Here is an 18,010-nt window from a genome sequence, read left to right on the forward strand (position 1 = left end):
GGCAGATACAATTGAATACCTGAAAACAAGAATCACCGAATCCTCCTAACTTTCAGATTTGAATCCAAATTTTGCCAATTGTGCCACCTCTTCCACTGAAAATATTCAAGTCACCAACAGTCACTTCTACAAATAGAACTAAGTTTACTACTTAAGACTGAAAACGATGTGTGTCCAACTCTGAAATGTCCCCAAGTCAGTATTGGTATTTCTGTATGAAGTTTTCCATACCCAGTGATGTCAATTCTTTTGCAATGAGAAGTCTAAAAAAGTGCAAATGTAAGAGCTGCTTAATTCCCAAACAGCAACCATAAAAGCAACACAAGTCATCAGATATTTACATGAACACACACAGACAACATGTTAATCCTGGAAAAGAAATAAAATAAGACCACATTTCTACAATGGTGCCAGCATGTTGTTTCATACTAAACTAACCAAGCAAGAAATAGCAAAGCAGCACTTCATAATGACTTACTGCTACTGCTGGCCAGTCATAGTAACTATATTTAAATCCTCATTGTGGTAGAAAATATTGTTTTGTGCATTTGGCACCACATGCTTTTCATAACTTCTTACAGCTACATGCTAAGGAAGTTTCAAAGTTACTAAACGTATTTCATTCTTTTCTAAAGGGAGAAGAGTTTTTGTTTTCAAGTGAAAGCTCTAATGGTTCTTGGAAACAGCTTGTGTTTTTTTGTCATTCACAAATTTCTACTCAACCAGAGACACAATCACTAATAAAATTACTACTGTTGTAAGTTACGGCATAGCTGACAATTGGAAGTTGAGATGTGACACACTAAAGCACAAAGCATCTACGCATGGAGGAAGAACTCTAGACTAGTCCTCATGTGCAGAGAGGGATGTGAAAGTCACATACAGAAAAAAAAAAGTATCAAAGATCAGAAGTCAAAATAAAGCCCTTCCATCTGTATCAGGATTGTCCTCCTTCCAGAGAAGCAGCACCTTTATTATTAGCAGAAACGTTCTCAAACTGTTCAGTCAGTCACAAGCTATGTTTCTAAAATTTATTTCACAAAATATTTGAATTGTTAAAACCAAAATCTTAAAACTAGCATGCATCTGTCTCACCTCACAGCTCCTGGTTTCTAGTGCAACTATCTACTTTTCTTGGTTTTCCATTCAAGTGTCATCCTATGCTTGCTTGCTTTCTCATCATCTTCCAGTGCCTGAAATTGCTTTTTCATTAACAGAAACACAATTCATTTCTTCTCATTTACCAAAAAACTCCCTAACATGCTGTTTACTGCACACTTCTCTACTAAAATGACAGTATGTACCATTTTTTTTTCATAATATTGTCTTGTAATTCGAGTTGTGATTTTCGAAGGAAGAGATACACCCTTAGTGGATCTCTTCTGCAGCTGATCTGAATTGGGACGGGGGAGAAAGACTTCAAAGGGAACTGCTGGATTAGGCCGAACGCTTTTCAAAATCTCACCTTTCTAGTTTATGAGCACATTTGCTGATTCCGGGCTCACCAAATGCTAGCTATTTCCAATTCATATCAAGGACCTATGTGTTAATGCAATATATGCTGCTACAGAGCAGGCCCTGACTTACAGCCTAGACAAGTAAGGTAGAAAAAAGCAAGATAGCAATTCTTAAGGCAGCGCACATAGAAAAATGTCACATGCAATAACACTTGTCATTAATTTTTAAACTTGTCTGATAACTAATGTCAGAATAGGAAACTCTACTGATAGAGCTGCTGAAATTCTGGTTAAGATAGCTGAAGACCAAGGCAATGTGGTATAACAGGAATTTTCCTATGGCTCAATATAGCACTTCCCATGTTCTTCTGTCCCCTTTTGCTCCCATCTTACATTGTTTTAAAAAGTTATCTTTAATGAGTAGAATTTTATTAAAACACCAAATGACTTGGGGAAATGATTTTATCTGAACTATCAATAAAATCTCTGCATCTAAATCACAGACTTTTTGATCTACATTCAAACACTTTGATACTATGGGCTGATTTTCAGAGATAAAGAAGACTTATAGTAATGATTCCTCAGAATGACCAAAAAGCATTTTATTAGGCAACTTAATTTTAGGTCCAGATAATCCACTTTAGACAAACATTTTAAAAACTAGGAGCATTCTTTATATACTTGTTCTCTGTTCAGTCTAATTTCATTGGGAATATATGACTCAATACCTTTAAGAGGGCATCCACAAATTTTCCCATAATCAGAGAGAATGATTTTAAAGCAGATTTCCAAATATTATCCTCCATCTGAAACTCCATCCATACTGACTTCCAAATTAACAAACTACATACAAAACTTTAGAAAGCACTAGTTTGGAAGCCATACAAACCACAACAAACTGCAACTGAAAAACAGTGCACAATACTCAGCAAAGGTTTTCATTCATTTGTAGTTGGAAAAAAAATGCCACAGAGCTCTTTAACCTATCAGATAAAACACGGTAATGCAACGGTTGTAAACCGTGGACAAATAAGTTTGAAGTGGAAAAATGGTATAATTATTAAGAATGAAGAAATTCTTACTTTCTCTGAAACTCCCATTGTCAAGGGATACAAGCAGATGCTCTACTGAGTTGAAGAAGCAAATAACGAAGTATTTAAAGTTGGCTGTCCTTTTAAAACACGCATTGTAATTCATCCACAGTTAAGGCTCAAAGGAAGAACTGCTGGACAAGACTAAGAGCCAGTATTGTGCCGGACTGCGGGTCGATCTAGATAAATGATCCCAGTGGCTCCCTTTCTTTTCATTTCTGTGAACTGAGGAAGTTACAACATAGCAGGTAACTATCCTCTTGCCTATACAGGAATACTCTATAATGAGGGAGGAATACACCCAAGAGCGAATACGGCTTTTTAAATAATGATCTTATCTTGTGCATTTCTTCGTAAAGCTAAATCTTATCTAAGATATCCACGCTTAAGCTTTTGAACTATGCATCCAGCTCCAAACAGATGTCTTCAAAATGCTCAGCTTTGTCTTTAAATAAATCTTCTTCTCATTATTTTTGTAAGGACCTATGCACCTTGGAACTAAACATAAAAATACCTCTAGATTGCTATGTGTCAAGATATTTATCACATAAGACCACCGTGATATTTTAAGTCTTTAAAGATTTACACACAGGGAAATACCAAAAGCCCATAACTAATGTCCTGAAGCCTAACTGAACTCTCGAAACAAACAGTAAGCACAACATGCACAAATTTGTTACATAAAGCAGTTTATTGTATTATATTCATACTGACACTTATTACAATTTGTTTTTGGCAAAATCAAAATCAAAATCTCAATATAGGTATTCTGTTTGCCTGAATAAATTGCCACCAACAGCAATGCTTACATCAGCATTTAGATTTGGGGTCAGCATAGAAATCTGAATATGCCATCCCACTCTGGTCTTACACTTGGCGTAACAGTCTCAAAAATAATGCTACTAATGAATCAAAACACTCTCCTCTAAAATACATCACAAGGAAGGGCAGGTCTCCTGCACAGAATGGAGTGCAATGGAGAAAACTCTGTGGTGGCGGCTTTGACTGAGCTTGCCCTGGGATAAGAAGCAGTACAGCCACACTGTACGGTGCCACGCTAAGCCCTGCTTCTCAGCACACAGCACCACTCTAACGCAGCTACGCTCTCTTCCAGACCCAGGCTGGATGTCTGCACGGCACTGCCTTGAACCGATGAGACATAAAAGCTCTGCCTGCACTAGCTCACACATCTCTTCATTGCATTCCACTGTGTATGCAGATATACCCTGAATATACTAACAACAAAAATCTCTTTAGCTTAATGTAAAAAAAAAACCACTGTATAAAACTGTTTCAGGAACAAGCCTTTATTTTGATGCCTTAGGTTTGGAGCTGAAGAAAGCAGAAATGGATTTCATTCCACTCTTATCAACTTTGGCCAGAGCCTTCTGAGCTGCAGACATCTTGCTGTTTGCCTGTTAGTGAAATGAAAAACAGAGAAAGTTAAGCAGCATCTCCATAGGAGGGGAGTGTAAGCTATAAACTCTTAGATACAGAAGTCAAGCAAGAAGTTGAAGTACTTTTTTAGTATGCAGCAGTAAAGATAATGTTATATAGGATATTAATTTGCAAGGGAAAAACCTTACAAAACAAATTTGAGATTATTCAGATAGAAAAATACTTGTCATGAATTACTTAACCTCAGACAAAGACAGGAATCAATTACAAGGACAAGGAGGTGAAACATCTTTCCCTTCTGCAGAATGAGGTATCCTGACTCAAACATTTACTTTGGAATAATCCCTGAGTGTACATTAAGAGGAATAATGCATCCAATATAACAGATGCATACTGTACCCTCCGACTCAATCTCATGATTATGTTGTCAGCAGGCTGAATTACAGCCTTGCATTAGAGATGATGAATAATTCACACAGAATTATTATGAAAGTCTCCCAGTACAGTGAAATAAAGGGAAAAGAGACAGAAGAACTAAGACTGAAGAAGGTAACCGACACTTGCAAAACACTTTGAGGCCACTGGGATAACTTCCCAGACTTTTACACCTAACACATTTTATGAGCCACGTTTTATAGAGCTGACCTCTTTTCTTTCTTACATTTTGAAATGTTACATCTTAAATTTCTAGCTGCTTTCCCTATTAAGAAATCTTTGCCTCGACCTTTTCCTATGATAGATCTCAGACCGTAGGACTTCACAATTCCACTTCTTTGGATCAGCTCGAAGGTTCTGGATAGGATAGAGATATGCAACTACAGTATAATTGTCTGTGATGCTTACTGTACAAACAAAAACTCTGCCTAAGTGTTTAGAAAAGAGTGGTATACTGTACAGAATTCAAGTACATTATGGGCAGAAGGTGGAAAAAACATGCATATTTTAAACTATTTATCTCCTTCACCAAGGGGGCAATCCTTTTCTCACTTCAAAACTAGTGTGTGCCCCACATACAAAAAAGTTTGGGGGCAGGGTGGGCAGAAGGGGAGGAATGCATCTGTCACCAGCTGCTGCTCTTTCTAAAGAAATAAAAAGTAGTCAGCATTTGTCTGAAGGTCACAAGAGCAGTGCAGAGGGCCTTTTTGGTTCCCAATGGACTGGAGAAGGATTCCTTTTCCTTCAGTGTTCAGAGAAACAACCCAGTGCAAGCCTCATAAGCTTGGCATATACAAACAGAATCCATTTCTTTTCACATCTCTGTTGCTCCCCTAGGAATGATACAGTGGCAGACACTACTGGACTCAGATTTGAACTGGCCTCAAAACTTGTGCTGAAGTTGGCAATCAGCAAGCTTCATGTTAACTTCATTAAATTGACATAAATAAGTTCACAAGCAACATTTCTGGTAAAAATAAGGCCTGTCTTAAAATCCCTGTGAATTTAAGTGAATGCTGCCATCTTCGTTTCTTTTTCAAATAACTGAAATTTAACAGTTGCTAACACTAAGCTGCAGGATTTCTCATCTAAAGAACTCAGAGTTTTGCAAACATTAGCTGAGAGGTTCACTAGAAGTTTCATAGATAAAATATATTCAAATAGTGACAGTACAGAGGAGTTCAGAGGGTGATACTAAGAGCATCAAGGTCAAATTAAAATTGAAAGAAAAGTTCAAGGAGACAGTATTGTCAGTTCTGTGTTTCTCCCAGCACTCTGAAATCAGTATCACTAACCATAGCTTTAAAAGAGATAGGAAATGTTACCATTTTCCCATTTTTAGATATCTCCTACTTAAACTGGCCACCACCAAACATTTCAAAACACTGGTTCAGAAAAATTTGCTATGTTGAGGCCATGTAAAAAGTGAAGAGCGTTGTCTTGAGTCACAGCCAAATAGAATACAGCTGCAGACATCTGTCATTTTGTATTTGTTTTTCTGACGTGTTTGGAGGAGAAAAGAAGGGACTGTGTGCCTTCAACTGTTGGGTACTAATCTATGCTTTGGCAAAACATGCATGAGTGCAAGGTTTGCTTACCTTTTTCTTTTTCAGATTGCTGCTGTTAAACTTAGTATAGTCTTCTTCTGCTTCCACAGGGACATCTGATAATTTCCTTTTCTGAAATGTTAAAGAGTGATGAAGTTGCTCTGTCAACCACTGTTATGATGTACACACACGGAATTTAAAACTTTGGTTTTATAATGTAACCATAGCACCAAAACAAGGCTTGGAACCATCTGAGGAATATGCAGTAACAGCGGTAGATCTCTTCTCATCATTGTCTTCTTTAGGCATGAACATATAGCATCTCTCCAGTATTTAGAAGAGATTATTTAATGTTATGGGAGGCATTTTCTTCTTTTTAGCCTTCTGTGGAATGACTTACAGAAATAAATTCAATACGGTTTTCAACTTTCATGATTTTGACTTTAGTTTCAAAGTCTGTGTGGAGAGCCTTTGTGGAGCAGCTGTTGGAAGTTACTGTCTAACAACCAGGAAGTTACAATCCAGTGCCCATGATCTCATGGAACCATGAAGGACCAGGAACTGCAGTGTTATTGCTACCTGCCAACACCAGTAGATTATCATCTAGTCTCTATCTGTTCGTGCACAACCTCTCAGAGTAATTAGTTTCTACAGTTCAGCAACAGTGGAACACTGACACAGATCTACTGACTGCTTTATCACTTGAATTCAACAGCACATTAAGAAGCTTGACGCTGTGTGTATTGGGTGCCTTCTAAATTCAGCCGTAATGGAAGTTAAGGGTTCTCTGCACTTCACATGATCAGGCCGTAAGAATGAATATTTCTTTCCATAAACTATGAGCATGTGTTTAGTTTAAAGGTGAAAAATTTCTGGTATGTTTCCAAAAGGGGGGAAAAAAAAAGTATGTAGTATTTTACAATGCTGTATTATTATTATAGATCTGATGTTACTACCCTGTCCTTAATATCCTGTGAAATCTAAGCTGTGGCTTTCCAAGTTTTTGTGCCAAAGACAGTGATTTTGCAAGCAACTTGGATGGTACCATACCATTTTAAGCCCCTGTTATATTCATTTTGTTTATGGCACTTCTGATCTCTCCCTTTCCCTCCCTCCATTCCTCTCTCTCTTTGGCACAGAAGCCAGGTCTGCAGCTTAGATTTCTCAGCTCTTAGAACCAGATCCAGCAGCAGCCTTTTCTTTTGATTTCAATGGGATCTGAATCAGCCTCTTTGGGAGGCTGTTTACTGCACTGTGATTACATTTTCAAATGACAACCTAAAGAATTATGACTATTCTCCTCTTTTTGGAATCTGATAAACAACTTTTTAAACCTTATAATAAAACATTTGAGTTTCAGCAGAGCGTTTGGTTGTAGCAGATCCTACATATTCTGTTATGATCTGCCGATGGCCAGATTCCCTATGCTGAAAGGTTGGACAGTACGATGATTATAACACAAGATCAATGGCTGACAATTAAAACAAAGATTAACATGTAATTTTGATTTAATCATTAAATCACAAACTCTAGACTATACCCAGTTTACTCTTGTAGTATATAAGAGAATCTGTTGTAGCTTTTCTGTCAAGTATTAAAGTTTCTAAATCTCTCCTCCCTTCAAAATTTATTTTAACATTATTTGTGAACATGCAGTTTCTTTCCTGTAATAAGAATATATGTTGGATCCTTCTTTTTTTGTAATAATCATATACTGCATATACACACCTTGCCTTCATTAAGAGAAATTTAAATGCAGGCAAATAAAAACAGGTCTAAAGGAGACTACAGATTTCAGAGTAAAAGCTTGCGTTTCTCCTCTGAGGTTGTGAAATAGAGGAGTGTTTTAAGCTCTGGAGCTGCAAAGACTTACACACAAATGCATCACGCACACCCTAGTCAGTCCTCTGGAAATTAATGGGATGCTCAGAAAGATTTCACTGCCCAACAAATGAACACAGTTCTAAGCCTCATTTCCTCTGTAACCTAACTGCTGAAATAAAACTATTTTTAAAAATAGATTCTCAGAACTATCCCAACGGTATAAAAACTATTCGTACATAATATGTAATGCACATCACATGTAGTTTAATATAGTTGTTGTAACATGCTTATATGGCTGATGAATATCAGTTGGCTCTTAATGTGTGTTTAATATTTCTTACAATACATAAAGATAATTCTTAACAGAATCAAAGGGCCAAGTAACTGTGCAGCCAGAACAACTGTCCAACCACATGGAAATAACTTATATCCATGGATATACATTGGAGAACAAATGCTATTAATAACAGTAGGGCCCAATTATTCCTGCATGTGCTAGCTGACATACTGCTTAACAAAACAGTCACTAAACAGCCAGCAATGATGTTATTTTAAACTTGGTTTCGGTAAGTAGCAGGGACATTGCGGAAAAGGTCACTGCAGTAAGTAACCCAGTTTCAGTGAAATAGGGTGTCTCAGTTTCAATTAAATGAAAAGGATAATCAAAAGTAGGGCTGCTGATTCCAGAGGGTCAAACTTTGCAAACCGTTCTCCTTAATTCTCAAAGCCACAGTAAAGGATTTGATGTGTCAAGGGGACGCTTGAAATGCATAAGAAAAAAAGACAGAAAAAGTGGTTTGGGATCTTTTACTTCAAATAAGGTGAAAAGTCCTGTAGGAAAGAGTGTTTCAGACTAAACTGGATGAATCCTCCCCCTATACACACTCACACAGATACAAACACATCCCCTCCAAGAAAAAAGAAAAAAAAGGTATTAGAAGTAAGTAGAAAGCCTATGATGAATAGAAAAAGAAGTTTGATAAAAAAAGAAATTTGTTTCAGGGATCAGGTAATATATGGATAAAGTGAAAGCTGCCAAAAAGCCATCCTGAGTTAGACCTTGGAAAGGAAATTAAAACAAATAGTAGAAGTTGTTTAGCCATAGAAGCAAAAAGAGAATCAAAAAAGGCAAAGCAAGGCTGCTATGCAATAAAAGATCGGTCAGATATTAAACCTAATCTACATAGAACTGCAAAATGAAGTAGTCAGTAAAATGTTTTCAATAAGAATGAAGAGGTTAAATGCAGGGACAGAAAAGAGAATGGAAATTGCTCTATTCAGGATAGAAGTAAAACTCAATATGCTAAAGCTGGTGGGAGACTGCCTCAGAAATCCTAAGTCCAGAAGCAAGACCTGCCAAACGTAGGAACCATATTGCTGCAGAATAGCACAACACTCATCTACATATAAGGAGGAAAAAGTGATTTAGTCAGTAACAGGCCCTTTCACTGGACTGCAGCAGAACAGAAGTGGAAAAAAAGCTGAAGGTATGAGGAGTAATTAAAGATATGGAGTAAATGAAAAACTAAATGTAGGTAATGCCTTGTCTTTTTTCTCAAAGATAACACACTTTGTGAAGGTGTAAGGGATTACCAGAGGATTTGACACAGTGCCACATAAAAACCTGAAATTAAGAGAAAATGAAGATTGCATAAAAATTGGAAGTCAGGTAAGAAACTGAGTGAAGGGGACACAAAAGCAGGTAATGCAGAAAAGGAAGACATTCGGTTACGTGAAGATTACTATTGGAGTTCCATGAATAATGTTTATTCAAATGTTCATTAATTGTTAATTAAAGATAGCAGAATGCTAACATTTGTTGAATATACATCACTGAGAAGTATTATGAATACCTAAAGAACTTGTAACACTGCAAAGGAAAAGCCACAGAACCTTGAAGACTGAGGATGAAATGTACAGATGAATAAGGTCATCTACAGAACAACTACTGCATAAATTTCTGGAATAACCTGAACGCTGATCAATTAGAAATCGCAGTAGAGTAAAAAGACCTCTATGTCTTAACTGTTCACAGCATGACTATGAGTTATCTGCTACATCACACAAGAAAGGCAACTGGGATTCTAAGACGTAGTGAAATAAAATCCTTCCAGTTAAGACAAGAAGACAGACAAGAAGGGATGAATGTTATCGTATTGCACTGGTAAAGATTTTATCCTGAATAAATCATACATAACTCTGGTCACCTGTGTTCAAAGAAYTGAATTGCTTGGAACAAGCGATGAGGAGGGAATGCAGAATTCATCCTAAATAACCAAGACTGGTTTCACAAAATGAAAACAGGGACAATGTATGTTTTCCCTTTACACACTGAGAGGATTAGTGTTAGGGAAGGAAAAGAGCCATTTCAATTAAAAAAAAAAACATGATAAAGTTAGCACAAAAATGCAGGGGAATAAATTGGTCACGAATAAATTCAAGGTGGAATTTACAGGAAGGCTTCTGAGCATCAGAAGAATGAGGTTATAGAACAGCCTTCCAAGAGAAGTAATGGAAATAAAAATTCTAATGAGACTTAGAGTGGAGAACGGTCAGTGTATGAGAGATTATCCACCATAGTTGGTGGACCATTCCAAGGTCCTCATAAATTACATATGAAAGAAAACCTATGAGGTCATATTGTCCCATCAACCTCAATAAAACTAAATGAGCAAACCAAGTAAAAAAAGACTGCTGACCAAAAACATAAAATGTCTCTTTCTTCTTCTCTCCTTTTTTTTTTTTAAATAGGAAAACCAACTAAAATATTGCTTAATAAGAAATATAAAAGTACCTGTTAACTTTCTGGTGTTATTTCAGACTGACTTTTTACAAGGCCAATTTACTTTACTCATTGTACTGTACACAGTGCTTGGCCTAGTCTAGCTTTAATAATAACAGAGAGAAATTAGCTTTCAACATAATATATGTGTCAATATCTTCTTAATATCCTCCTACCTTCATCTCTGGCTCCGGTGCTGGGCTTGTGAGTTCTGGGAGCCTGCAGAACAGAAGATTACAGTGTAACTTTGGACAGCTGAATAAAACTTCTGAATGACACAACCTGAAGCTAATTCCTTCCCCATAAAGGATGCTCTGGATATCAGCTGCTCACACATGGCATGTGTTTGCAAAAAAGTGGCTCACAGACATTGTATGCCTGACTTAGATATCTAAAACAGAGCTAGGCACCAAAAAACAAACAAACGAAAAAAACCCATGGGCTCTTTTAAAAGGTAAGTCTGGCAATCAAAACAGGAGAACCCCACACTACTTCTGATAACCTTTGCTATAATTAGTAAGATGATATTATATGCCATCTCTGTTATACTGTGAGACTTCTGAGACGAAAATTGCACATTTTTTTCCTAGGCCACAATAATACAACTGAACCGAGGGCACATACAGAGTCCCAATGATGCTTCAAGCAAAATCTGCAGGCAGAAAACAAACACCAGGGTTAGGATCCTGGCTCACCTTCCAGATTTAAGTATGAAGTAACACAGGTTAGATATATGAACTCAAACCCCAGCAGCACTTAGTGAGAATGCAAAAGGACATAGGGGGACAGAGGGTCTGGGATTCTATTGCTGGCTCCGCTTCTCGTGCTTGACAATTCTGGACAATCCACTCTAACTCTTTGGATTTCCATTTTCTCTCCTTTAAAAGGGGATTAAATTCCTTGGAGCTTTATGATGAGACTGTGATAACAGATGTATCAGACTCAGCTATTATTATGTCTCTCCTCCAGCCCATGCTTTTTAGCATCATTTGGAGTACTGTGTCCAATTCTAGGCTCCCTAGTAGAAGAGAGACTCTGGAGAGAGTCCGGCGCAGGTCTACAAAGATGATCAGAGGAATCGAGCATGTCTCGTATGAGGAAAGGTTGAGAGAGCCGGGCCTGTTTAGCCTGGAGAAGAGAAGACTGAGAGGGGATCTTATCAATGTTTATAAATACCTTAAGGGAGGGTATCAAGAGGATGGGGTCAGACTATTTTCAGTGGTGCCAAGTGACAGGACAAGAGGGAACAGGCACGAACTGAAACATAGGAAGTTCCACCTGAATATGAGGAAAACCGTCTTTACTGTGAAGTCAACTGACACAGCACCGGGACAGGTTGCCCAGAGAGGTTGTGGAGTCTCCTCTGGAGATACTCAAAACCTGCCTGGACATGATCCTGTGCAACGTGCTCTAGGTGACCCTGCTTGAGCAGGGGAGTTAGACTAGATGATCTCCAGAGGTCCCTTCCAACCTCAACCATTCTGTGATTCTGTGATCACAAAAACAATACAGAAATAATACATCCACAACTCATATCTGAAAACACCACTTCTAAAGTGTGGTAAATATAATCTCTCTGCATTCACTGTAACCTTGATGACTAAATTTCAGTATTCAATAGAAATGACCAGAAGATCATTACTGTATACCACATAAAACTAGAAGCTGGAACAATACTTACTCCAAATATTTTGACAACTCCTTACTCAGATCTTCAGGAATATATTCTGATATTAACCCGTGGGCATACCGTATATAGTCTTCAGGAACAGGGCAGGGAATGAAAAGAAGGAGAAAAAGAACATTCACATTATATGGTCATGCTGTCTTAGCCATGCTGTGTGTGCTATCATAAATTATACGGTTGAGCTAATAGTAAGAGACTTCTAATGGATACACTGTGATGCTTCTCTGTGTTGAGTAGTTTATGTTATATGACACTTGTAGGTTTATTTAAGAAGTAAAGACTTACTACACTCACTTTGTCAGCACATGTTATTAATCTCTGCTGTATGTACTTTACAAAAGCTGTTCACTTTCTGAGAATACTAGATATCATGTATTTTTCTGAAGAAATTAAATTTTAAAAACCTGCAAGAGTAAAAAGCTGACTCAACAGAACAGGCAATCATTAATTTTAAAGCATCTGGATCTTACAATTATTTGGCATGGGCTTTAGTACTAAAGTACATTTTCTGGCTTCAACTGAAAACAATTAGATGAGACAATGAGTCTATTTCAAAGTCTTGTACTTAATTTCAGTACTTTATGGAAAATGCCAAGGCCTATCTAAACATCACTGGCAAGACAGGATAATTATCTGTGGAAATATGAACTACTAGAAGCTGTTTTCAGTACAGGGCACTTAAATGTTTTTCTGAAAAAGGGGAAGAAAAGGTGACCCTTTTATAACATGAAGTCCTAAAACACATTTTCTGGTCCCATTCTACACAAGCACTTACTAACCATGGGCTGGATTTTTTAAAGTTGCTGTTTTCGGGGCTGCTTGCAAGTAACTTTACCTATGCACAAGAAGTATTTGCCAGATAGACACTGAGCTGAAATCTCACCTCTGAATTCCATCTAAAATAGCCAGCTCTAGCTGTTCATACTCCTACATGCTCAGAGTTCAGAAGCACATGGTAAACCGGCATCTAAAGAACTATTTCTTCGATGTCAGTTTCTTCTGTTTTTATCTAAGAAGTTCAATGTAAAATGGCACTGAAGCAGAAAGCAGTAATAAGCTGAAACCAGCATACACATTCCAACTAGACTGGCATAAAATTCAGTAATTCCTATCTGCACTTCTCCTTCCACTGCCTACATCCATCAAGTATTTGTCACTCCCTAAGTCCACTTTAGGGGCAGGAGAGAACAACAATGATTTCAAACCAAGACAAATTCATCTCAGCACTTTCTCTATCCAATTTATCTCTTAAGAAAAATACTCTCATCATCACATTCTTTGCTTTATGATACTGAATGGTGAGGCCAAGTCAACCAATGTTATAATTCAAATACAAAATCCATTTTCTTTGCTTTTTTGCAATGAAGTAATCTTCATTGACTTCCTTTACCCATTTTAAGATACCACTGTTTGCCTTCCAGGGACTTTGCACTCTTGCCCCAACCTTGCTCTGTTATTAATCTCCTGTCAGAGATCAGGAATATTTGCAAACCTCCCTTCTTTTTCTTCCTAAAGAAGTACTCAGGTCCCAAATAGCAAACCTTTCCTCCTTTCCCCTTGGCACTCACTATATGCTCTCAAGTTTTTTTTCCTACCACATCTGTAGATACTAACTACAAATACCCACACATTTATAAGGTATTGAAATTTCATGATACCTTATGAACACAATATGAAATTTCATTTCATAATGTGGAGTCTTCTTCTCTGGAGATACTCAAGGCCCGCCTGGATGCAACCCCTCTAACATGCTCTAGGTGACCCTGCTGAGCAGGGAGGTTGGACTAGGTGATCTCCAGAGATCCCTTCCAACCTTACTGATTCTGTGATTCTATGAAATAAATTGCACTGTCACGGTAGTGAAAGGACCAGACAAGAAAATTAGGCTTATTAAAATAAATGTTGGGTAAGGTCCATTTGATTTCTTGTCATTCACCTTGCTACATACAATGGGATTGCCTCCAAAACTTAGCTATTTTTAACCCCCAATATTGCCCAAATGAGCTCTTTCAATTCTAAAACATTTTAAGAAGGTAAGTATACACATGCTAGTATAAGAAAGGAGGAAGGCAGAAAAAAAAACACTGCAGTTTAGCCATTTAATTACAAATTTCAGAGATAAAATATTTAAGTACAGATAAGATTGTCTGGACAGGTCATTTTCCCCCGCCTTTAAAAAGAGGGGGTTGGGAAAGGATAAAAAGCTACTGTAAAGATAAAGATACTTATAAGTTTTACAGCTTTGCCTCTTTTCAAAAACCATATATTATAATCTTTGCTCTATAAAACTGTCTAGCTGCCTCTTAAATCTCATTTATGTTGTTTCCTTTGATATCATTACTTGGTAACTCATTTTCCACTTTGTCAGCAAGTTGCTTTGTTTCTCCTTATTTCTGAAATGCAGGCAGACTTACGAATATCTTAATAATCAGAAATAATTTGCTTTTGCTCATCTTGTTCTAAACTGTCTTCATTTTCATTATCATGTCATAGTATTTTCTTAGTAGAGTCCATTTTCAGGTAGATTTCTTTAGATAACTTCGTAACCTAGAGACATTCAGGATATTGCCCTCCCCAAGAAAAAGGTGACCAGAAGCAAACAGGATTACTTTAGATTTTCTGGTACCAGCACTATCACTTTCAGGGAGATTTAACATACACATTATTAAAGTTTTTGCCCTTAATAAACACACATTTGTGTAATTCAATAAATTTGTCATATAAAGCAATCATGTTTGGGCCAGAAGTATGCAGCCTGTAACTTCCTAAGATCTTTTTTCTTTTTGGAGAATTCTATGAAGCACGTTTGCATGCTAATAATAGTAAAAAATGTCTGTTCTAATACACTCATACTTATTGTGTGAATATTCATACATGTCATACACATGTGCTATATTATCCAAAATGGTCTCAGTTCAGCAAAGCACTTCCACATATATTTCACTGACAACAGATGTCCCTTCCCTGAACTACAGAGGAGCTAAAAGAACCCCAGCAAAGATCTAGTGTTAATTATAACTTTACCTAACAAAGATATCAAAGAACTCAGAACAGTCAAGACACATAGTCACAGCATGTACGGATTTTTTCTGTGCAAGAAATATGTTTGTGGCAAAGGCCATTTTCAGTAAGTTTTAGATTCTAATCATGTGTTTTATCTCAAGGTATGTTATTTCACAAAAATGCAATTCATTACAACGCTTAGTTTTCTTACCTTCTTCGGCATCTGTGATTTGTTTACCGCTGATAAATGTAGCTGACTGTACCCTTTCACCTACAATTACATTGCTGCTTTTAAGTGCTTTCACTGTTTGATTGACCTATAGGAAACCACAGAATGAAATGTCTGTATCAGTGTTGTTAGGCACATGTTAATGCAGTGACAAAGCTCTTGTAATTTTGTTTCAAGCCTATAAAACACTCAAGTTATGGACTGTGGTGAAATTTAATATACATTTGTAATGACTAGCATATGAGCTCAAAAACTCCAAAGAAACTAGCATGTCTTTGAACATGTTGCCTTGGCAACACAGTACCAGTTTTGCAGCACCCTAAGATGAGCTGAGCAATTCAGATGCAACAGCCATGATTACACAGGTGAGAAATACACCTGTTAGGAGAGCAGAGAATGCTTGTGCTCAGGTGGATTGCAAAGGCAGTCCTGACGGCAATCTAAGTTTCAGGACACTAAATGGCACTGTTATACTGGATCTGACTCAGAAATCATTGTCAGAACAAGGAATTTTCAACAACACAAACACGTACCTGTTCAAACATTCACATTGCATTCACTGAAAAAGAAGATATCTCAGTGCCTCAACTGGACTCTAGAATTGTTTTTGTCCCTTACCACAGCCATGCAGTATTTCTAACAGCCCATAAAAGGCAGTAACAGGAAAGAAAAGTAGTAATATTTTTCCAGAGCTCCATCATTATGGCAGAAAGTAGAACAGATTTTGTGCTTGGGTTGACTAATTGAAATGAGAAGGCTTCCTCGTATCACATGATGCACACAGTCTTTTCCTACATAGACCCATCACAGTGTGTGTGTGTGTGTGTGTGTGTGTGTGTGTGTGTGTGTGTGTGTGTAACATGAGATTCATCTTCTTTATGTCAAAGTATAGACTACACTAAGCTTAGCTATAGTACCAGTTTATTTTCAGCATACTGTACTAGCTTCTTTTACAGTGCGACGGCATCAGGATAGCAGCAACCGTAACAGTACCAATCTGGGAGATACTGCTGAGACTTCATGAGGGAACACATTTATAGCACAAAACCAAAGTCTATCTATTCAGCTTTACTGCACGGTAGAATTCAGAAGCTGTGAGGGGGAACAGTTCAAGCCTCCCTCTAGCCCATCTATGAAGTGGATGAAGCCCTTCATCTTGTGTAAAGCATACAGAATACAGTTATAGATAACTTCAGCTCCTTCCTCTGCCCCCACCTCTCCTCCATGATTCCCTTGTACGCCAGCACCACTAAAAAGAGGACTGTAGCAAACTTAGCACTTCCATAATACTTCATCACATTCCCAAGTTCAACAGCTTTAATGCAGTGTCTGTCCTTGGATGAAACAAGGACCTTGAACTGAGGCATGCTACATGAGTCAAATACAGATATGGACAAGTTAATGAATGTTTTCATTTTGAACAAAAAGCAAATTTTAAAGGAAAAGAAAATCACAATACCTTTTTCTTCAACCACTTTAATGTCTTCTCTTGACTGTATTTGTGAAATTTCTGACTGCCAATCTCTGAGACAAACCAATAAGAGGAAGAAAAATAATGAGTGATTAAGTTTGCATTTTCAATATATTTAAAAGCTTGTAAGATGCAGATACAGCATGGAAGTTAATTTGTGACTTGTACCTCTTTCATGTCAGGGTAGTAAGTTTCAAAAATATTGAAAAATGGAAAAATAAACAGACTGAGCTCATATTTGCAAGTTTCAACAACTTGATAATTCTCTAACTAGGCTCTAATACATCAAAGCATATATTTTAATTATATGTATGTAACCCTAGACTGCATAGAGTAAGACTCTTCTCAAGCTTTTGTAGTCCGTAGCATAGTCTTTACTGCCGTGTATCACCAGACTGCTCATTTTAACTACCCCGTTTGTAACATAAAATGCTGGGTCCATGCCTGCTTCTCCTCCCCCCAAAAAAAAAAAAGCCTTAAATCTTTATGAATTCTAGCACTTAGTAACGGGGCCAAGAGAAAGATGGTTAGTGAAGATAAACCACCTGTCCTTTCAATAATCCCTTTTCCTATCAATTCCCTCCTCTCACTTCACAGGTTAACTACAGCAAAGCATTTACTTCCATCCCCATATTACATACTTTAATATAATGTCAAAAGAAAACCCAGAACTCAAAATAGTGAAACACACTCCTTGTGGGAGGAAGTATACAATTCATTTATGATTTATTGAGCGACATAAATTAACTTGATGATATAAGAATTTCAGAAAGTGGTTCCCCTGTGATAACTAGGGTACCAAAAACATTCACTATTCACATATGATCAGTTATCTGGAGGTATGTTAGCTCAGGATGCTGAGGCAAAGAGGAGAAAAAACTACAGAGGCTCACAGAAATTTCATGATAAAAATTACTGAGTATTAATTTACAGCCACATTTCTGAAATGGAATGAAATGCCTAATAAGATTACACAGGAGATTTTAGAGTCCATTGTGTTTCAGTCTTGTTCTTCAACGGGTATTCAGTAAGTTTTAATCTCCTGTATACCATTCCCATAGACACCTACATCTGTTTCATGTCATT

The 18,010-nt window shown here is 37.3% G+C and overlaps 1 protein-coding gene across 1 annotated transcript in view; it reads right to left on the reverse strand.

The window, feature by feature from the left end:
* Positions 1–3,839: 3,839 nt before the first annotated feature.
* RNASEH2B (ribonuclease H2 subunit B) overlaps positions 3,840–18,010 on the reverse strand; it is a 59,680-nt gene continuing 45,509 nt past the window's right edge. The window contains exons 7-12 of the mRNA XM_085325000.1: positions 16,913–16,977; positions 15,436–15,541; positions 12,216–12,294; positions 10,711–10,753; positions 5,980–6,060; positions 3,840–3,963 (exon numbers count right to left, since the gene is read on the reverse strand). Coding sequence (XP_085181126.1) covers positions 3,856–3,963; positions 5,980–6,060; positions 10,711–10,753; positions 12,216–12,294; positions 15,436–15,541; positions 16,913–16,977 — 482 coding nt within the window. The 3' untranslated portion in view covers positions 3,840–3,855. The remainder of the gene's footprint in view (positions 3,964–5,979; positions 6,061–10,710; positions 10,754–12,215; positions 12,295–15,435; positions 15,542–16,912; positions 16,978–18,010) is intronic.

The sequence above is a fragment of the Rhea americana genome, unplaced genomic scaffold (genome assembly GCF_003343005.1).
Source record: "Rhea americana isolate MKP2758 unplaced genomic scaffold, rheAme1 scaffold_95, whole genome shotgun sequence".
Lineage (NCBI taxonomy): Eukaryota > Metazoa > Chordata > Aves > Rheiformes > Rheidae > Rhea > Rhea americana.